The following is a 17,714-nucleotide window of genomic DNA, read 5'->3' on the forward strand; positions in this document are numbered from 1 at the left end:
CCACTTTGACTGCCGGGTCAAATTGACCCGAACAGTATCTGTGTAATAGTAACATGTAGGGGGGGGTTGCACATATGTGAAATGAACCATTTTTATTTTATATGTTGATTACTGTTATTAAGCCAAGCACAAGTAGTTTCATACTGAAAAAATACTTTTAACTATTTTTTTTAAATATTTGAAATTTAAAATGGGTCAATTTGACCCGCAACATAACAGATGGGTTAAAAGGAGTTTTTAACTTTTCCCAGTTTGGCAGCTTGCTAATGTTCACTAAGAATGGCGTAGCCACTGTGGTCTAGTTAAGAGATGCTCTAGAGATAATGTGGTCATTCAAGGTTTGGAGGAGTTGGGACAAAAGCTGCAAGACATTACAAATAGAAACTTTAAATCAGATATTACATTTTGGGTGGAAGGGCACTTTAGGTTACCCCATAAGGCCACAAAAAAAGGAAGTCATTTGGTTGGAATTAAAGGCTGGGGGCACTTTCCTATCTGCCGTTGCTCCAACGTGAGGGAATTCAAAATGAAATCCTTAAAAGATTAAACTCAAGTGGTTTCTGTCTCATTCTGGAGTTTTTTTAATATACAGTAGACGTTTTATACATGCAATACGTTTTGATGAAATACAGATGTTGATGATAAAGGGCTGGGACATCTATTTCAATGAGGCAGACAGGCGTTAATTATAATTTGCCCCCCATCAGTACTTGTGTAAATCACGTTAATGAGCCTATCAGTTAATGTCTGAACTCTTCTTTTAAATTGGCTCATAGCTGCACAGCGTCAGTGGGGGACTTTTAATTAAAAACCTCCTACGCCTACAAAGGCTGGTCTCTGTAATCGTACCATCAAATTAAGTTCATGCATAAGGTCTATTAATTATGTTACAGTAAAGTGACTTATCTGAATCCCCAATATCCAGATATTCTGCCAGAACTGCAGCAGTCCAAAAAATGCATGAATAAAGGAATAGAGTAGGGGTATCTGTAAATAAATTGCAGTTTTGAATCATGTAAAATACCCTGTAAACTTAAAATATTTTTATCTACAGAGGGAGTGGGTCATCTTCCACGTAGGCCATCAAGAACAAACAAGCCAGAGAGCACAGTAATGGCAACCTTCTCATTTTACAGCTTGGATCCAGTACTTCTTGTCTGTTGCAACTGGCACCAGAAGGCCACCTCACAAGATGTACGTTCAATCTGTAACTATTTCAGTTTTATTTGTTCTCCCACAGGAATCCATTGTAAAATAGCAGCCACTGTTCTCTATTCACCAGAAGATTAGACGATTAGAGCATCTCTGTGTTCACCCCGGTCTGTGATGCTATATTTAGGGCATGAAGGTCTATTGTCCATGTTTTCTGGAGCCATTTTCTCATATAAATGTATTTGTTTGATTGTTTTGTGACTCGTTCGTTTGCTTATGCAGTCGCCCCCGTTCTACTGTGTTCTGCGATTTAATGGATTCGTCCTCTCTGCCTCAGGACTCCCTTTAAGTGCCTGAATGGCGGTGAAAATGAAGCAGCCACCTCTGGAGTAGAAGGAATATTCTCCAAATTTGCTACCTGTTGCTGACTCCTTATTTTTTTCAGCAAGAATACATTAATTCCACAAGAAAACGGGATGTTGACTGGTCAATTAATTTAGTCATGTTTGCAAAAACAAAAAACAGCATGACAATTTGAATAAATTCGCATCTCCCTAGTTATGGAAAAAGTATGTGTTAACTGCCAAACCAGCAATGTGCAGCTCAGAACAATTCAGGAAGCATTTTTAAGCAGTAGGAAGCGGTAGGAGGGAATTAATACAAAGTTCTCCCCTCTTCATGTCGTACCTCTTCAGCAGAGCATAATTACCGGATCACCCCGAATCATATCGGTGCGCCTTGTCACCATTCCCTCTTTACTGGGGCGAGCTGAACACGCCAGTCTTCATTTCACGCCAGCAGGGGATAAATCACGGCCATTTTAGGCACGGCCTGCCGCCGGCCCGTGTGATACGGATCTTGCCGCGTCTCGGATTTAATGAGCTAGAGGAGGAAGTCGAACAGCAGCTCGCCTGGCAGCTGCCCGCACCGCATGGGAGTCACGTAGCACCTTTCCCTGCCAGTGGTTACTTTTAAAACGGCTCTGCCTCCGCAAACTGGCACGACTTCAGAGGATTAATGTCTGATTATAACTTCCGACATGGCAAAGTGTTTCGCGTCTACTTAGCCCACAAACGTGGGATGTGGTTTATATACAGAGTTAGAGACTCAGTTTTTTGCGAACTACTTTTTCATTTACAATACTGACTTCACCAAGGTTTTATTAATTTTTTTCCCCTCAATATGGCCAATGGAAACTGAAAATGAAAAACCCAGCCACTGGGGATGTGTTCCTTAAAGTCGGCCCCAAGCCCGGTTGCATCATGCATATAATTTTTTGTCATGACAATTGTCCGGCGCCGCACTGGTTGATCTGCTGTGTCCACTCCTAACGGGAGCAACCAAATGAACAGGGGGAATGGAGGATATGGCATGCAGTAATGCAACGTTTTTTTAATGGTTACGGGTGTCGCGCCTGGGAGGCTGCAAAAACTCCACGCCTCTGCCCCTGCACTGCCCAGCCGTGTTAAGCTGGCACATGGTGCTGATGGCATTTGTGACAGCAGCGCGCATCTGAGACCCATTTCACTGCTGCTGGGCCCACAGACAGGCCGTCAGAAAGAGGCGGTGAGATTATCTCATTAGCTGTACACCCTCTCCTTCGGCGAGGGCCCTATACATCTCAATATGATGTGGCATAGAAACAAGCAAACAAGGATCCGCCCAGGGATGGCAAATTGCATACATATAGGTTGGACTTAACAAAGATCTCACCGAAGAAAGACTCTGCGTGTGAGTGTGTGTGTGTGTGTGTGTGTGTGTGAGAGAGCGCGAGAGAGAAAGAGAGGTGAGGATGGCAATTGGAAGTGACATTTCAGGAGACGTCTAGCAGGATGCCCATCTCACAGCTTTGCTTTTGTGTTCAAAAACAAGGTTTGTGATGTGGACCTCATGGGATGGCAGGAACTGCATTCATTACTTCAGGAGGTGTGAGAAAAATACATATTTATCAGTATACATGATGCAGGGAAAACTTCAGCTTTTAAAGCATAGCTTTTCCCTGCATAAGCTTCAGTTAAGCAAAGCTTTAAAGCATGATTTTAAGCTTTAAACTATCATTATAATTTTTTTAAGGTTTCTATAATAAACAAAAGCTTTTTTTAAATTTTTAATATGTAAGTTAATATGTAAAATAAAATCCATTTTGTTAATTGAATTTCTTGAAATGAAACCATAAATGTATAAAGAGCTCACATTAACAATTGAAAATGTTAATCCAAAACTGCATCAGCGTCAAAGGCTCACTACAACATAGCATCTAAGGAAATGTGAAATTTTGACTGTCACAGCAAAGATAGAGAAGAAGCTCACTGTCCCTGTTTAGGTGTTTGTCTGATATTTTAGTTTTGTTTTTTTTTTTCTTTTGCAGGAGCAAACACGTGGTGAAACTTTTTCTGTTCTCAAACCACAGACAAGCCAGACAGGCAAGCGGTCGTGTCCGAGATCTCTTTTCTTCTACCCAGTTCATCCCAGGTTCAGTTTTTCATTTGCCCTCCACGTCTGACACAGAACTGAGCGCATAGATTCATCTCGGCTTGCAGAATCTAGTGCGACTACATCTATGTCCGCCTGGGCCGGCTCCGTTGCCAGGAGACGCGCTGCACACAGGCCGCGCGCCGGAATAGAACGACGTGTTTACGCCGCGCTAGAACTTCACCTCGTTTTTCTCTCTCTCGGTCTCGGTGTTCGGCTTGTGGCTTTTTTTCTTGTTTGGTTTTTTTTTTCGGGGCACGTGATTAGAAACATGGACATCCGCGTTCGCCGGAACTTGGCAAAAGCCCGAGATCGACGAGGTTGTTCCACCAAATGTCTTCAGCACCCGATTTATAACGTTTTACTAACGTGCTAAATCAAAAATGGCATTTAGCTCACTTTGTGTATAATGTTTTGTATATTATATTGCATACTTTGCTCTCATTGTAGATACTGAAGCTCTGAAGGCTGCATTTCACATCCTCAAAGATGCAGGAAATACTAAACCAGACTCTACATGCTTTGGTGTGGAACTTTACGTTCTTTGCGCAGAACAAGCTGTAGAGGTAAAAACTTGTTTTAACATAACCACACAGTTCTTTTTGATATAGGTGGTCATGACACTAAAATAATGCAATCTCTGAAAGGCACTTGAAATATTTTTATTTTATTTTATTTTTTTTGCATTTTTGTAAATTATATCCAATTGTTTTGTTTAATGGATTATTATTGTGGCTGTGTTAGAGCTTGTGGCATGAATTTCTGGAATTTTTGAAAATCCTGTGCGTCTTACTGTTAAGTCATCCGTACTCTGTACAAAAGTCTACATAAATTCATGATACATCAATATTTATTTCAGTTTTTTTTCTTCACAAATCACTTAATCAACTTGAGCCCTTTACAAAATGATCAAACATTCAATATTCGTCAGGATAACCCTTTTTTAACATTCATTATTTATTTTTAAAATCCATATTATTATTATATATTTAAAAAATCTCTTAATAAAAGGTAGCCAGATGATGGAGTGGTGGTAATTAGAAGTTTGGACATGTCAAAGACCAACAACAAAACTAACTTGATTGCATTTTTTGTGTAAATGCAAATAATGCCTGTTGACACCCCTTGTGGCCAAAAATACACATGCACCAAAGTCTGCCCTAAAATTCGAATACATCAATATTTTTTTCATGAATCACCCTTTTCAAAATGATCCAATATTCAATCTTTGTCTTTACATAAATGCAGAATAAGAACTCTAGTAACCATGTAAACATTATGAACAGTTATGAATGGTATAATGCCTGAAGCATGTTAGGGTCTGACTTCCATGCCATTACAAATGCATGGTAATGATTGCGTGGCCCATTGCAAATGAAGAGGCTCTACCCACTTAAAACTGTGTGAAATTGCAATTTAGGAGATGCCTAATGCATATTTAAAATTAAAAAAAAAAAAAAAAGACGGAAAAACTAATTTCATGGCATTCTGACTATTTGTGAGAACCACAAATGAGAATCTGCATTTGGTTTTTAATTGGAATGTTCTGTTTGTTGACAATGTGCACAAAAGTAAATAATAGAAACATTACATGCTAGATGAAGTAAGTGAGTACTTTTTTTTTTTTTAGCATGCGCATTAATATTTATTTCCCCACTCCCGTGCTTGGTGGTATGTTTCAGCTGGGATGTGCAGAGATAGCTGAAGACTGCCTGAAAATGTTCTTTGATGGGAAACCCCCCGTCAGCCAGTACCTGTGCAGAGCCCACCTCTGCTCAGGTCGACTCAACCAGCCCCAGAATGTTCAAAGTGAGGTAAGAAAGGGGACGGTGACTCTGTGTTGAGAACAGCCGCGTTTCTCATCTCGTCCTGGGTATATGTTGAGTTTAAAGATGCCGTGCACGAGTTCCCTTGATGCTGCTCTTTATTCCTCTTGTCTGAACGCGGCATGTGAAGCTAACACAACCTCATTATATTCCTTCCAGGAGGATGTTGAGAAGGCGATGGCATGCTTTATGAAGGTCATTGAGATCTCCAAGCAAGAGCAGAGGTATACTGTATGGAAGGACCCATATATTTGCACCTCTCTGATGTAATGGAGGGAAATTAATCATTTAATCAGATGTGCTGCTATTAAAGTTTAATTATTTTCTAGTGTAATTGCTTTTATGAACGTTTTTGTTCGAGAAGCAGGATTATTTCTATCATTTGTGTCACAAGTGAGGGAGGACAGACACTGAAGGATGGAACAAAAAAAAGAGGTTTTTATTGGACAATTACAAAAAACAAGGCCACAATCCCCTCAGCTCCTGTATTCTCAGAATGCTGCAGTCAGTACGCTCCAGTAGGACTTCTGCCTGTCTGTGTCCATTCCCGGACTTTCTCCCAGGGGCACAAAGAATTCTTAATTCAAAGGGTCCCGACTGGGCTGGGGACACGAGGGAAACCACATGTAATTCTCAACAGTACATACAGGTTGGACATGGACAGCACGCACCTCGGTTTTAATGATGGAGGACGACTCTTCCGGATCGGGGGGGTATTGGGAAGCGGTCAGCCTCAATCACAGGCACCTATAAATGGAATCTGAGTGGAGTCTGAAATCTAAACAATGACACGTCCCATGACCCACAGTTACTCCAATCCTTGTACTCTGGAGAATGGGGGGCGTGTTGTAGGGGGCGGATCTGGTGCGGACGTGACAATTTGAGCCATATGGTTTACCATATGGTAAAGTATAAAACACAGCATTACACTCAGAAGTACAGATTCCAAATGACAATTCAGAAAGTTGGAAAGTGAAAGTGATTGTTTTTGTCATTGTGAAACAGAGCAAGCACAGCAGATGGTGCACACAACCATTTTGTGAGCAGTGGGCAGCCATGAAAGGCACCCGGGGAGCAGAGGGTTGGGAAGGTACCTTGCTCAAGGGGACCTCAGTGGCACCTTAATGGTTCAAGATTTGAATCTGTAACCTTTCAGGTACAAGTCTGCTTTCTTATCTGCTAGGCCACCACTGCCCAGACTGAATAAATGTGTAACGGGTCAAACTGCACAGATCTATTGAAAAACCAAAATACATTCTTGGCAACCAAATGAATTCTACATTTAACACAATGCACTTTTTCACTTTGGTTACATTTACAGCATTTATCAGACGCCCTTATCCAGAGCGACTTACAATCAGTATTAACAGGGACAGTCTCCCTGGAGCAACGTAAGGTTAAGTGTCTTGCTCAGGGACACAATGGTAGTAAGCGGGATTTGAACCCGGGTCTTCTGGTTCACAGGCGAGTGTCTTACCCACTAGGCAACTACCACCCTGGTTGGCAGAAAGCATTTGGGTAAAAATGTATAATGTATTGAAATTTAGAATAATTTTGTGCACAGAAATATGCCTTTCTGTTCTTAACAAAAGCATTTTGTTGACAAAGCCATTTTCTCACACAAAATGTCAGTGGCACAGTATGCTCTTGCACAAAGTGGATAACTGATTTTGATTTTAGTGAACACAATATGGGTGAGTTATGTTTGTGGGCAAAATGCAGCAGGGTCGAACTTGATTTTGCAATTACACTAACTCATTTTGTGGTAGAGAATGTATTTTGACACTTGGTGCTTTAAAGAGGGGAAGGGTTAGGAAGGAGACCTGTAATTGGACATGTGCCGGCTCGAAGCCCAAACCGCCAAGGTGGTACTGAGGTGCCACTTCTCATCAAGGTGATGGGTTAAAAGCAGAGGACACATTTTGTTGTGTGCACCATGTGCTGTGCTGCAGTGTTTCACAATGACCATCACTTCACTTTCACTACAAGAGATTCGACTGATCCATCTTACTCCTGACAAAAAACATCTCAATTAAGACCAAAAAGAAAATGGTCTTTTGTGTAAGCCAATGCGAATGCATATGCTGTTCCTATGTGTATAAATTAGTAAGATCTGAAGTACTCATTTCAAGCCCTCTTTAAAAAAAAAAAAATCCCATCTGGTCACTCAAACCAGTATTGCTTTATTTCAAAGTGAGATTAGACGTTGGATTTACCCTCTGATGGCCTTATTATGGTGATGCTTATGATAAGTTCATTTACACTCCACCAGGATTGTGGTTGAAAGTTGGTGCTTGGTTTTAATTGAGAGATCTGCCAACTCTGAATGTAAATTATTCAACAGGCCATTTGCCCTTATTCCCTTTCCCTCTCCCCTTCTTCTCCCCTCTTATTCATTTGTAGATACCACTACCTGGTTTTCAACGCTTCAGTGTTGTACTTCCAGTCGGTGCGGCGGCTCCAGCGGCCTGGGCAACGACGACACCTGGTCTCCACCCTCTCGCAAGTGGTTCAGGCCCTGGAGGACGTCGGCGATCAGGACTACGGCTGGAGAGCTCAGCTCATGATGTAGGTGTCCACGCCTTGTCAGGAACAGATTCAGAATCGCATTTATGAGAGCAAACATATTCGACATACAATTGAGTCTAAATTCCTTACAAATTCTTATTGTTTCTCTAACGTGAAGCGGTGATAATGTTTTGCTCCAGAGGGCTTCATCTTGAGAAGGTTACAAAAGGCTTTTTAGCTTCACAGTCAACCTCTCATATTGACTTTTATACATTAATGCTCTTCATGTCGTTACATAAACGCGACACGTAGTGGGCTGAGTGATGTGATGACAGGAGCATGACAGGCTGTGGAGGTCAGACTAATTATAATGACAGTGTGGACTGGTTTTGACTACACATTTTATTGATTCCACCCTTCATCCATTTTCTTCTTCATCTTGTTCATTTAAAGTTAAATTATTTGATTCCTAAGTCTCCTTTCCCAGAAGAAACATGGAGTGTGTAAGAGCATGTTATTAGAACAGACCGTTTTAATGTAACTGGATAAACAATAACTTCACATTTGAATCAATTTCCTGCCTTCATTAACAGTAACTGTATTCATAGATCATTATGATTAATCGCTGCTACTAATTCAAAGAGGAAAAGCTTATGCTTAAACCCATAATAATTGTTTTATAAATCAATAATATTATTTTTATATCTAAATAAATGTTTAATTTTAACTATTTAATCATCAAGGGTAACATGATAATTTTTTATGGCAATAATTCTGTACTCTGTATGGATGTTTCAAAATTTTCATTGCAAAAACTGGGTTCGTACTAAACAATTAGCTCATGATCCAAATCTTAATGTTTCATTCATGTACACCAGATGTAACACTAACATTTAAGAAACAATGTAATGTTGATTTCTGTTTATTTGTAATAGTATTGGTTAGTAATAGTATTGGTTAGTCATCGTTTTATTACCAAAAATCAGTAATTTAATATATGACATAAGTGAATTAGTTATAGTCGGCTTAATGCCTTAAGTAATGCAATCTTCTCCAGCATTGCACACACTATAGCTTACTTTAGTTTTACTTTTTATTAGCACATCCGGAAATTGCCTTGGACGATAATTATGTGCACTTAGGCACCTGGTAGCTTCCAAACTCAGTCTGTAGAGCATATTGAATTTAATGATATTTTATTCATGCACTTAATCCATTGTGTGCTTTTGTGTCTAAACAGGCTTCTTACCGAATGCTTTGTTGAAGCTGGAAGGCAGGATGAGGCCAGAAATTTTGCCAGGCTAGGCTCTGACTTCATACAGACCCACCAACCTGACCTGCTTCCCTATATGTTTTCGTTGCGGGTAAAACTGAGAGGGAAACTGTCTTACGTGCTTTGTAAAGCCCTCACCACATCACTATATGGTAAAATATCCTCTGTGCAGGTGCAGCACAACCTAATCAGTACCAGTGAAGGGAAGGCACTAATGAAAGGCAACCCCGTGCTGATGGCCATTTGCGAAATTCAAAAACTTAAACAGTAAGTGGTCTGTTTTAATGGGACTTGAAGTTTAATGATGCACAGCAGTTATCATTTACTCCCATTTCTCCATTCAGGGACCGTAGCTTAAAGCGATAAACTGAATTTCTACCAATTTTGTTATTTTATTGCTTGAAGCTTCAAAAAGCAATCAGCAGGCTATGGGGGTTTAATAGATAGATAAAATAAGATCTGTTTGGTTGTTATCTGTATCTTGAAGAAGAAAAAGTAAATATGTAAATACTTAAAAATGTGTGTGTGTGTGTGTGGGGGGGTAGTCTAACGTGTAAAATACTATCAACCATAAAACCACAAAGTCACAGGTTCGAACCCCAACTAAATACCAATGTGTCCCTGACTGTCCCTGATTGTAAATTGCTCTGGATAAGGGCATGTGATAAATGCAGCAAATGTAAATGTAAACATTTCTATCACCCAGAACATTATTTCATTATGTTTTTATAGATTAAAATGGGATGAGCCAGAAAATTAAGACCTCTCACACACAGTATTCATTCGAGAAGATTTAAATGTATGCCCATTAATATGCCACATCATCAACATCATTTAAGTTTCATTTGTGGTTTATCTATATATTTTTTTTTCAAACTTTATGCCGAGGGTGTATGCACTTAGCACCAGTTTAAAAACAGTGTCCCTGATGTGTAAATGCTTTCTTCCCAGTCATAACTACAGTGTGTGCATGACACTTATCAGTGAATTTTACTTTCCATGCAATTGCATTACATTCACATGAGAATAATCCCTATAATGATCCAGCCTTGCTGTACGTTCTCTCTTACTGTGTTTCAGAAGCTTGAGATTGTCTGGAGTCAGAAAGGAGGACCAGGAAAAGCTGACGGACGTCTGTGCACTGCTGGCTTTAAACAAATCCGCCGAGTCTTCCTTTATGAGCTCAGGACCTCGGCTGATAGAACAGACTCCAGTCATCTCTCCAGCATACAGGTCACCTACCCCTGTTCTGTTGAGGGTGTTCACATAATGAGTTATGACCGATGCTCTGCCTTATCAGTGGTAGAATGTTGGCATGATCACATTCAGGACAATAAAAAAAAAAGAGTTGAAGGAGATTTTACACCCCTTTTATAGGTCTAGCAAAAGGAGTGCATACATCTGCAAAATGCTGTGCTGAAACTGCTCCTCGTTCATCTTACAGCATTGATAATATATGGATTGCTTGCAACAACGTCCAAAATGGAAACTGACTGCTACTTTTTCAGACTCTTGATCCGTCAGTGAGCTTTATGAACTGAAGAAACTTTTTTTTTCTATTCTGTACACTGTGATTTATTTAAAATTTTTGTTGACAGGGCGGCATTTCTCTCCAAAGTGCTTCTGATTCTTAGCATTTCCTCCTACTCAGCGAAGACCAACTGGGCAGCCATGGTTGAGCAATTCCATTTTTCCCTCCCTCTGACATCTCAGAGAAGCCGACTGCTATGAAAAGTGTTTATTTATGTCTTTTTCCATATACTCTGTGTCACGGCAGGATCGAATTGCTTTTGGAGCTGGCGTTTGTGTCTGTGCAGCTGAAGGAGCCGGAGACGGCGAGTGAGTGCCTACGCGAGCTGAAGTCTGCTGAAACGTTGGTGAGTGGAACTAATAGCGTTTACCTGCTCGGCCTGTTCCTCCTTAACAGTAGTATTCTTTTTTTTTTTTTTTAAACATTTATGTGCTGTGTGTGCGTTTTCCTCAGACTGTTCGCCATAAAGTGATGATGGAGTGTGTGCAGTGTGGAGTGGACCTGCTCAAGCATGCAGGGAAGATAGAGGAGTATTCCAAAGCCAGCGTGCAGGTACTCATCCCAACAGCAGTGTTCCCTCATTTTCATCTGAGACTGGGAAGTAACTACCCAGGCAGCGGGGGCCTGGCAGGTAAGAAAGTGGACTGGCAATCAGAAGGTTGCGGGTTCAAATCCCGAACATCCAAGTTGCCACTGAGAGCCCCTTGAGCAAGGTTCTGTCCCCACACACTGCTCGCTAGGCTCCGTTTGTGGCTGCCCATTGCTCACTGTACATTTAAATGTAGTATGTCAAACACATACAACTGTAGCATGTAGATAGGGATGGAGTGGCCTAATAGGTAACAAACTGGCCTGTGATCCAACTTACCAGAAAATTTCCCCAGGGACACTGTACCTGTGACTTTTGATAGTCAGCTGAAAAGTAAGTGTCCGTGTACTGTAAGAGAGCGTGAAGTCCTATTCTTCCTTTTTTTTCTCCACACTATTGATTCTTTGTCACATTGTTTATAAGATGAGGTATGATTTTTCGCTTCTAGTTAGTTTGGGGTGGTCCTGGCCTGTTGGATAGTCTCTGTGCTTGTTATCGTGTTGGGGTTATTTGCTACAGTTGACATAGCAACTTGGATATTCGGTGATAGGATCGATGACTGGATTTGTTTGATTTGACTGGATTTAGGTTCTGTTTCTGTTCATGTGCCAGGCGTGGCTGCAGGTGGTTGGACGGTTGGAGGATGCGCTGCAAGTGGCTGTGAGGGAGGGGGATGGGGGGCTGGTTCAGGCCGTATGCGCCTCTCTCTGGAATTCCTGCCTGCCACTACTACAGCACAACCTCAGGAGGCGGGTAAAGAGCGCCCTTCTCAAACTCTCCAGAGTGTTGGAGGATGTGGACAGGTAAATGCATCAGACCACAACCAACACAGCTCAAGATCTTCCTCTTTACAGAATATTTAGATTAACTTGTAACCTTCTTATTGTCTTACTTATGTATAGAAACTACAACAGAGTGAATAAAAAGATTGTGTTCATAGTTGGGGTTCCTAGTGAACCAGAGTTGATCACTTCATTGATGGTAACATTAAAGCATGTTGTAGCTCTGGATAAGAGCATCTACCAAATGCCATAAATGTAAATGTAAATGACACAAATAAATTTTCATTCCCAATTTTACATAATGGAAAAGTAACAAAGGCAGGATATTCCCACCTCTCGCTATCATGAAGCTTAAACCCATGCCTGTGCTTAGATGTTTGCTAGTATTTCAGACTGTGGCATGTCTCTTTATTACATAGGAAAAGGTTGTTATAACATTCATGGATGGAAGCAGAACATTTTTCCTTTATACCTTTTTGTGATTCCAAGACGACACTGTAATGGTAAAATACTGATAAATAGTGAATATATTCAGTACTGAGCAAGTTTATCTAAGCTGTTACCAGTTGTGTAAACATAATAAAATATCAAATATTGATTTACATAACATGATGTATGAAGAGAAAGATACCTTGTTCTCTTCCTATGTGTGTATGTGTGGTCTTGTAGTACACTGCAAGATATGCGGTGTCAGGTCCACGCTGAGCTTGCTCTGCTAGCAGAGGATGAGGAGCATTTGGAAGAGGCTACTCAGCACCTGCAGAAGGCCCTGCAGATGGATGAGCATGGCCTACATAGAGGGAGGCTCCAGCCTTCTCTTCATCGCCTACAACTGTTCGCTAACATCTACACCATGCCTGAAAAGAGGGAGGACCAGGCGGCCATGCTCATCCAAAAGGTAACACACACACACACACACACACACACACACACACATACAGAAGCATTGTCTGGAACCACATATGTGTATAACCATACACCACCCCTGACTGAGGTCAGGACACTTGAACCCGTTCCTGATGTTCCTCTTGGGGCAACCTCAAAATGGTGTAGTGGAGGATCTCATAAAACACTGACATTTCTTTGTCAGGCCAGAAGCCCCAGTGTCCATGGAGAGTTGAAAAAGCAGAGCCCCATGCTGGTCAGCGCTGGTGAAGCCCTGGCACCCGATGCTTTCCAGATGGTCGTCAAAGCAGACAGAGGAGGTAAGGGTGTCCAATTGAAGTCCCCCCGACCATTCCATCCAAATCACATCACGCTTGTTTGTCCAGTCAATTTCTCTTCTTATCGACCCATCACCAACTGTGCAAGCCTGATACCCAGAATTGCAAGGTTTTTTTTTTTTTTTTTTTTTTTTTTGTGGTTTAGGGATTTTGGTGGGGATTTGGGAATAGATGTTCCCTGGATCCAACAGATTAAACTTACAGATGCATGTGAAGCAGTGAGGGTGTGGGGTTCTGGCGCTGCTTCTCATTTTCTCATTCTCTTTCTACCTCTCTTTCTCTGTACTTCTCTTTGGGCACTATCCACAGGTCTTTCAACCTCTGTTCACCTGAGAATTCAAGGCAGGGTGCGTTTGGAGGATACCTGATCAAAGTCTTGTGTCGCCCTTTTTTAACCTTATTGGGCAAGCTTCACTGCTGGCTTGAAACAAAACTGAGGCACCCACAGTACTTGCGACTGAACTGAGATTTTTATTTCTTTAACTCAGGATGTGCTCAGCTCCTCTTACTCTGCCTATAGTGTTGCAACTAACCAACGGTAAGATGAAAAATGCCCCCCAATAAAGCTAGGGATATGCAATGAAATGATTGTGATGAAATTCAGCTTGATCAGCTGTATGCGTATTTACTGAGATCACATGTGGTAGAAATTTGTGCCACATCTACCAATCACAGTCTACATAAGTCTGTGCTGTCATGCCAATGCTTGCCGGTGTGTGTCTGTGACAGCAGTGGCTTTTACCCAACTGACTGGCTGGTACTTGGAAAGTTAGATTTTTCATGTCAAGGCATGTCACTTTATTTTAAATGTTAATGAAAATGTTTTCTCTGGTTTCTTTGGGTTTCAGTCCAGATGCTCACAAACTGGCAGTTGAAGAAAAAGATATATACACACACACACAAAAAAAACACACATACACGTAATTACTGCACACAGCTTCTTAGAAAATGGTTTGTCACTGGCTGGGTACATAATTGTTCTGCTCTGTGCTCTTCGCTGTGTCAAAAAAAAAAAAAAAACTTAAATGTGTGAAAGCAGTGTGCATAAAGGGGAATTAATAAATGATGGGCTCTAATGTTCTCAGCTCGTCCACAGCTGTACAAGCTTGTCCCGTGGCCACTCTGTCACACCAGCGGTCACAAGCTGGAGAATCGCAGCCTTCCACTGGCCCCACGCGCATTCAAGGCTCTAAACGCGCGACTCATGTTCGCTTCACGGGCGGGAGATAAAGCTCGCTGACCTGTAGCGTGATTCGGCCTTCCGTCCGACTGCTCCGTGCCCTCTGGGGTTCGTGAATTAAATTGGGTATAAGACATCCACGGATATGACAACACCGGTTTCTCTTTAGCTCCTATTGTTGCCCTTAATGAAACGACCCACCCCTCTTTACACTTTTGTGCACAGTTCATGCTGCAGTTAAGCTGTCAAACATGTGCTGGTTGTGTGCATTAACATTTTTTTTTTTTTATTAACTCCTCTGCTCAGTTCCTGCCGGTAGTGGTGGGGAGGGCCTCGTGGCGCAGCTCGCTCTTAAGGCCAAGTACCACATGGACTGCATGAAAAAAGTTGACGATCACCTGACCGGGCTTGGAAGCGGAACAAACGATAGAGAAAGGTGTGTGTGTGTCTGAGAGAGTGAAAGAGAGAGATCCTGCATCAAGCTTATAGAACATATGGGGTGTTTTTTTCTTTATGAACATGCTCTTTGGAGCTGCAAGAAAGTGGTGGAAAGTGGAAAATTGCTTTCAAATCAATCATTGTAGCTCAAGAAAAATGACATCCGTTATACGCTCACAGGTTTCGACACGGCTGCTCTATTGGTTACTTTGTGCCTTTTGAGTTTTTCATTTTTGTTCTACAAAGTCTCAATTATTGTAAGATAAATTATTATCTTACAATAATTTGCATACAGTTATGGATAACCCTCCCACTAGAGATGCACTTTCCAGTGTATTTCTTTTTTCCCGTTCCAAGTCTGGTTAAATGGTAAAAAATTACACTAATCAGAAAAAGAAAGGGTGTGCGTGTGTATCAAGATGAAATAATCTGTAAACATCCTGAAGTTTATGAAGTTTTCTTCTTTCTTTTTTTTTTATACAAGGGTGAGGCTGTGGGCATCCCTGGCAAAGACGGCACGGAAGCAGGAAGTGTGGGATGTGTGCCGTGCCGCCTCCCGCTTCTGTCTTCTCTACGACGATGGCAGATGGAAGCTGCCGAGCGATACAGGTGAGGGCTTCTCTTCTCGGTCTGTTACGAATGCTGAAGGGACTATGTTGGGACTGTGCTGACAGCCTGGCTGGGAAAGTACAGCCTGGTGTTGCAAATATGAGATGACTTTCATCTGTCTGAAGGTTATTTCATCTTCCATTAAAATCCAAACATAAGGTTATTTGACATATGTCAATTAACACCTCATATTTAGCTCTACAAAAACCATCTTTAGTGGACAGTATTTAGTTAACATCATATTTAGGTGATACATGCAGCAATTATTTTCCTAAAATGAAAAATGATTTACGGTAACCCATGTCAAAAGGATGACACTGTATAACGCTGAAAAGATTGACTGCTGTATAACACACGTTAGAAAAGATAAAACACCGTAGTCAATGTCATTGCTCACTGTGGCCCACTGTTTAGTCCTGAATTTTGTTGGTCAGTATCAGGTCCTCTCAGCAGGATTCATCTGTCTCAGTGATTTGCGATGAGTCTGTACATGTCCTGAATGCGCGCCACATCTGTTCTGCAGAGTTTGCACTTATCACTGATTTATTAGCAACATTAAAGCCTCATTATGCATCCTAGAGGAGAGTCCCCACGTGGACTTACTCAAGTATGTAATGGGGGTGTCTGCTTGCGATGTGAAGAGAGACAGCTAGAGGGATCCTGTTTGAAGCTGTGGGTGGCATCAATACACCTTCAATGTCACAACATCCTCAGGTGAACAGAAGAGTATCCCGGTAGTTGAGAGCAACCCTGATGGCTGGCCTGCGTGTGAAGAGCGGGACCTTCTAAAGCTGCTGGCTGAGATCCGTTTCATCAATGCTGAGGTAATGGGCTCTGCCAATACATGCTCCTACGGAGATATGTAGAGGGCATTTGTTAAATATACAACCACCTAAATCTTTACGTATAGGTGTACCTGGCATTCATATAGAAAGAGGTATGAATTTTATTATGTTGGTGAGAATGTGGTTCCATGCTGAGCCATAGATCATATATACAGTAGCAAATCTTAATGATAACAGCGAAAACATTTTTTCAGGTTTTTAGTGCTTTGCCTCGGTTCTCTATTGGAGAATGTAGAAAATGTTGGGCTATTTCCTCTAACCATATATTAAGCAGTGGTCATTGAGCCTGAGATGCTAAGAGGCACTTCTCATTTTTTTTTCACTAGACAAGAGGTCTTAGAAACTAATCTTCACCATTTTTATCAATGCTACAATGGCTTCTCTGTATCATGGACAACCCCTCTCACCCCATGCACGCCTCCCTGAAGAGCCCACACAGCAAGAGACTCATCACCACTAAATGTAGAATTGAGCGCAACAGGAAGTCCTTCTTACCCGTGGCAATAAGACTGTACAACTCTTTCCCATTTTGTAGCTGATCCTCTCAATTATTGTAAGATAAATTATTATCTTACAATAATCTTACAATAATTTGCATACAGTTATGGATAACCCTCCCACTAGAGATGCACTTTCCACTGTATTTCTTTGTAACCATTCCAAGTCTGGTTAAATGGTAAAAAAAAAAAAAAAACAATATTAGCAAAAAAAAAAAAATTTGGAGCATTTGTTACATTGTCTCTGAAACATAATGGAGATTTGATTTGAAGTACACTCTAAGCATGACAATTTTCAGTTCCCTAGTGGAGAATGTGGATAATGGAGGACTATTGCCCCTAACCCTTTACAATCTAAATGAAGCAGTGGTCATTGAGCCTGAAATGCTAAGAAGCACTCACCATAAGTGAAATTCATCATTCTTTTAACTGAGGTTAAGGGCTGCTGTAGAGTTTTTTTTCTTTAGTCCTAAGAAGGACCAACAGTTCCTGCAAATGTTGATATATTACCTTATAAGACAGAAAGTTTTTTCTTTCAGCTTTGATAAAAAAAAAAAAAAACAAAGATTTCAACTACAATCACTTTAACTTGGCTTGTGCAGGAAGTGCAAATCGGTTGTTTTCAGCTTCTGCATCGCCCCGGTATCCTTTGATCTGGCGTTGCTGAGTGTTAACACAGTCCTGATCTCCGCCTCGGCACTCCTCAGAGCAATCCGTCACTATCGTTCACTCATATGCATCTTCCCACATAGGCGTGGAATGTTCTATCAGTTCTGGAGATGCTAACTG

At 41.2% G+C, this 17,714-nt stretch overlaps 1 protein-coding gene across 3 annotated transcripts in view; it reads left to right on the forward strand.

Annotated features, from left to right (window-relative positions):
* Positions 1-3,773: 3,773 nt before the first annotated feature.
* The window catches only part of cfap46 (cilia and flagella associated protein 46), a 47,146-nt gene continuing 33,205 nt past the window's right edge, over positions 3,774-17,714 (forward strand). For all 3 annotated transcript variants that reach the window (XR_003750594.1, XM_028989957.1, XM_028989958.1), the window contains exons 1-16: positions 3,774-3,944; positions 4,075-4,190; positions 5,307-5,438; positions 5,610-5,674; positions 7,854-8,018; positions 9,199-9,322; positions 9,404-9,498; positions 10,312-10,464; positions 11,009-11,108; positions 11,216-11,314; positions 11,964-12,154; positions 12,803-13,031; positions 13,224-13,338; positions 14,843-14,972; positions 15,459-15,583; positions 16,298-16,407. Coding sequence is in view for 2 of the 3 variants with exons in the window: in XM_028989957.1 (XP_028845790.1) it covers positions 3,896-3,944; positions 4,075-4,190; positions 5,307-5,438; positions 5,610-5,674; positions 7,854-8,018; positions 9,199-9,322; positions 9,404-9,498; positions 10,312-10,464; positions 11,009-11,108; positions 11,216-11,314; positions 11,964-12,154; positions 12,803-13,031; positions 13,224-13,338; positions 14,843-14,972; positions 15,459-15,583; positions 16,298-16,407 (1,998 nt within the window). In the remaining variant the exon portion in view is untranslated. The remainder of the gene's footprint in view (positions 3,945-4,074; positions 4,191-5,306; positions 5,439-5,609; positions 5,675-7,853; positions 8,019-9,198; positions 9,323-9,403; positions 9,499-10,311; positions 10,465-11,008; positions 11,109-11,215; positions 11,315-11,963; positions 12,155-12,802; positions 13,032-13,223; positions 13,339-14,842; positions 14,973-15,458; positions 15,584-16,297; positions 16,408-17,714) is intronic.

This window comes from Denticeps clupeoides, chromosome 8 (assembly GCF_900700375.1).
Source record: "Denticeps clupeoides chromosome 8, fDenClu1.1, whole genome shotgun sequence".
NCBI classification, from domain to species: Eukaryota; Metazoa; Chordata; class Actinopteri; order Clupeiformes; family Denticipitidae; genus Denticeps; species Denticeps clupeoides.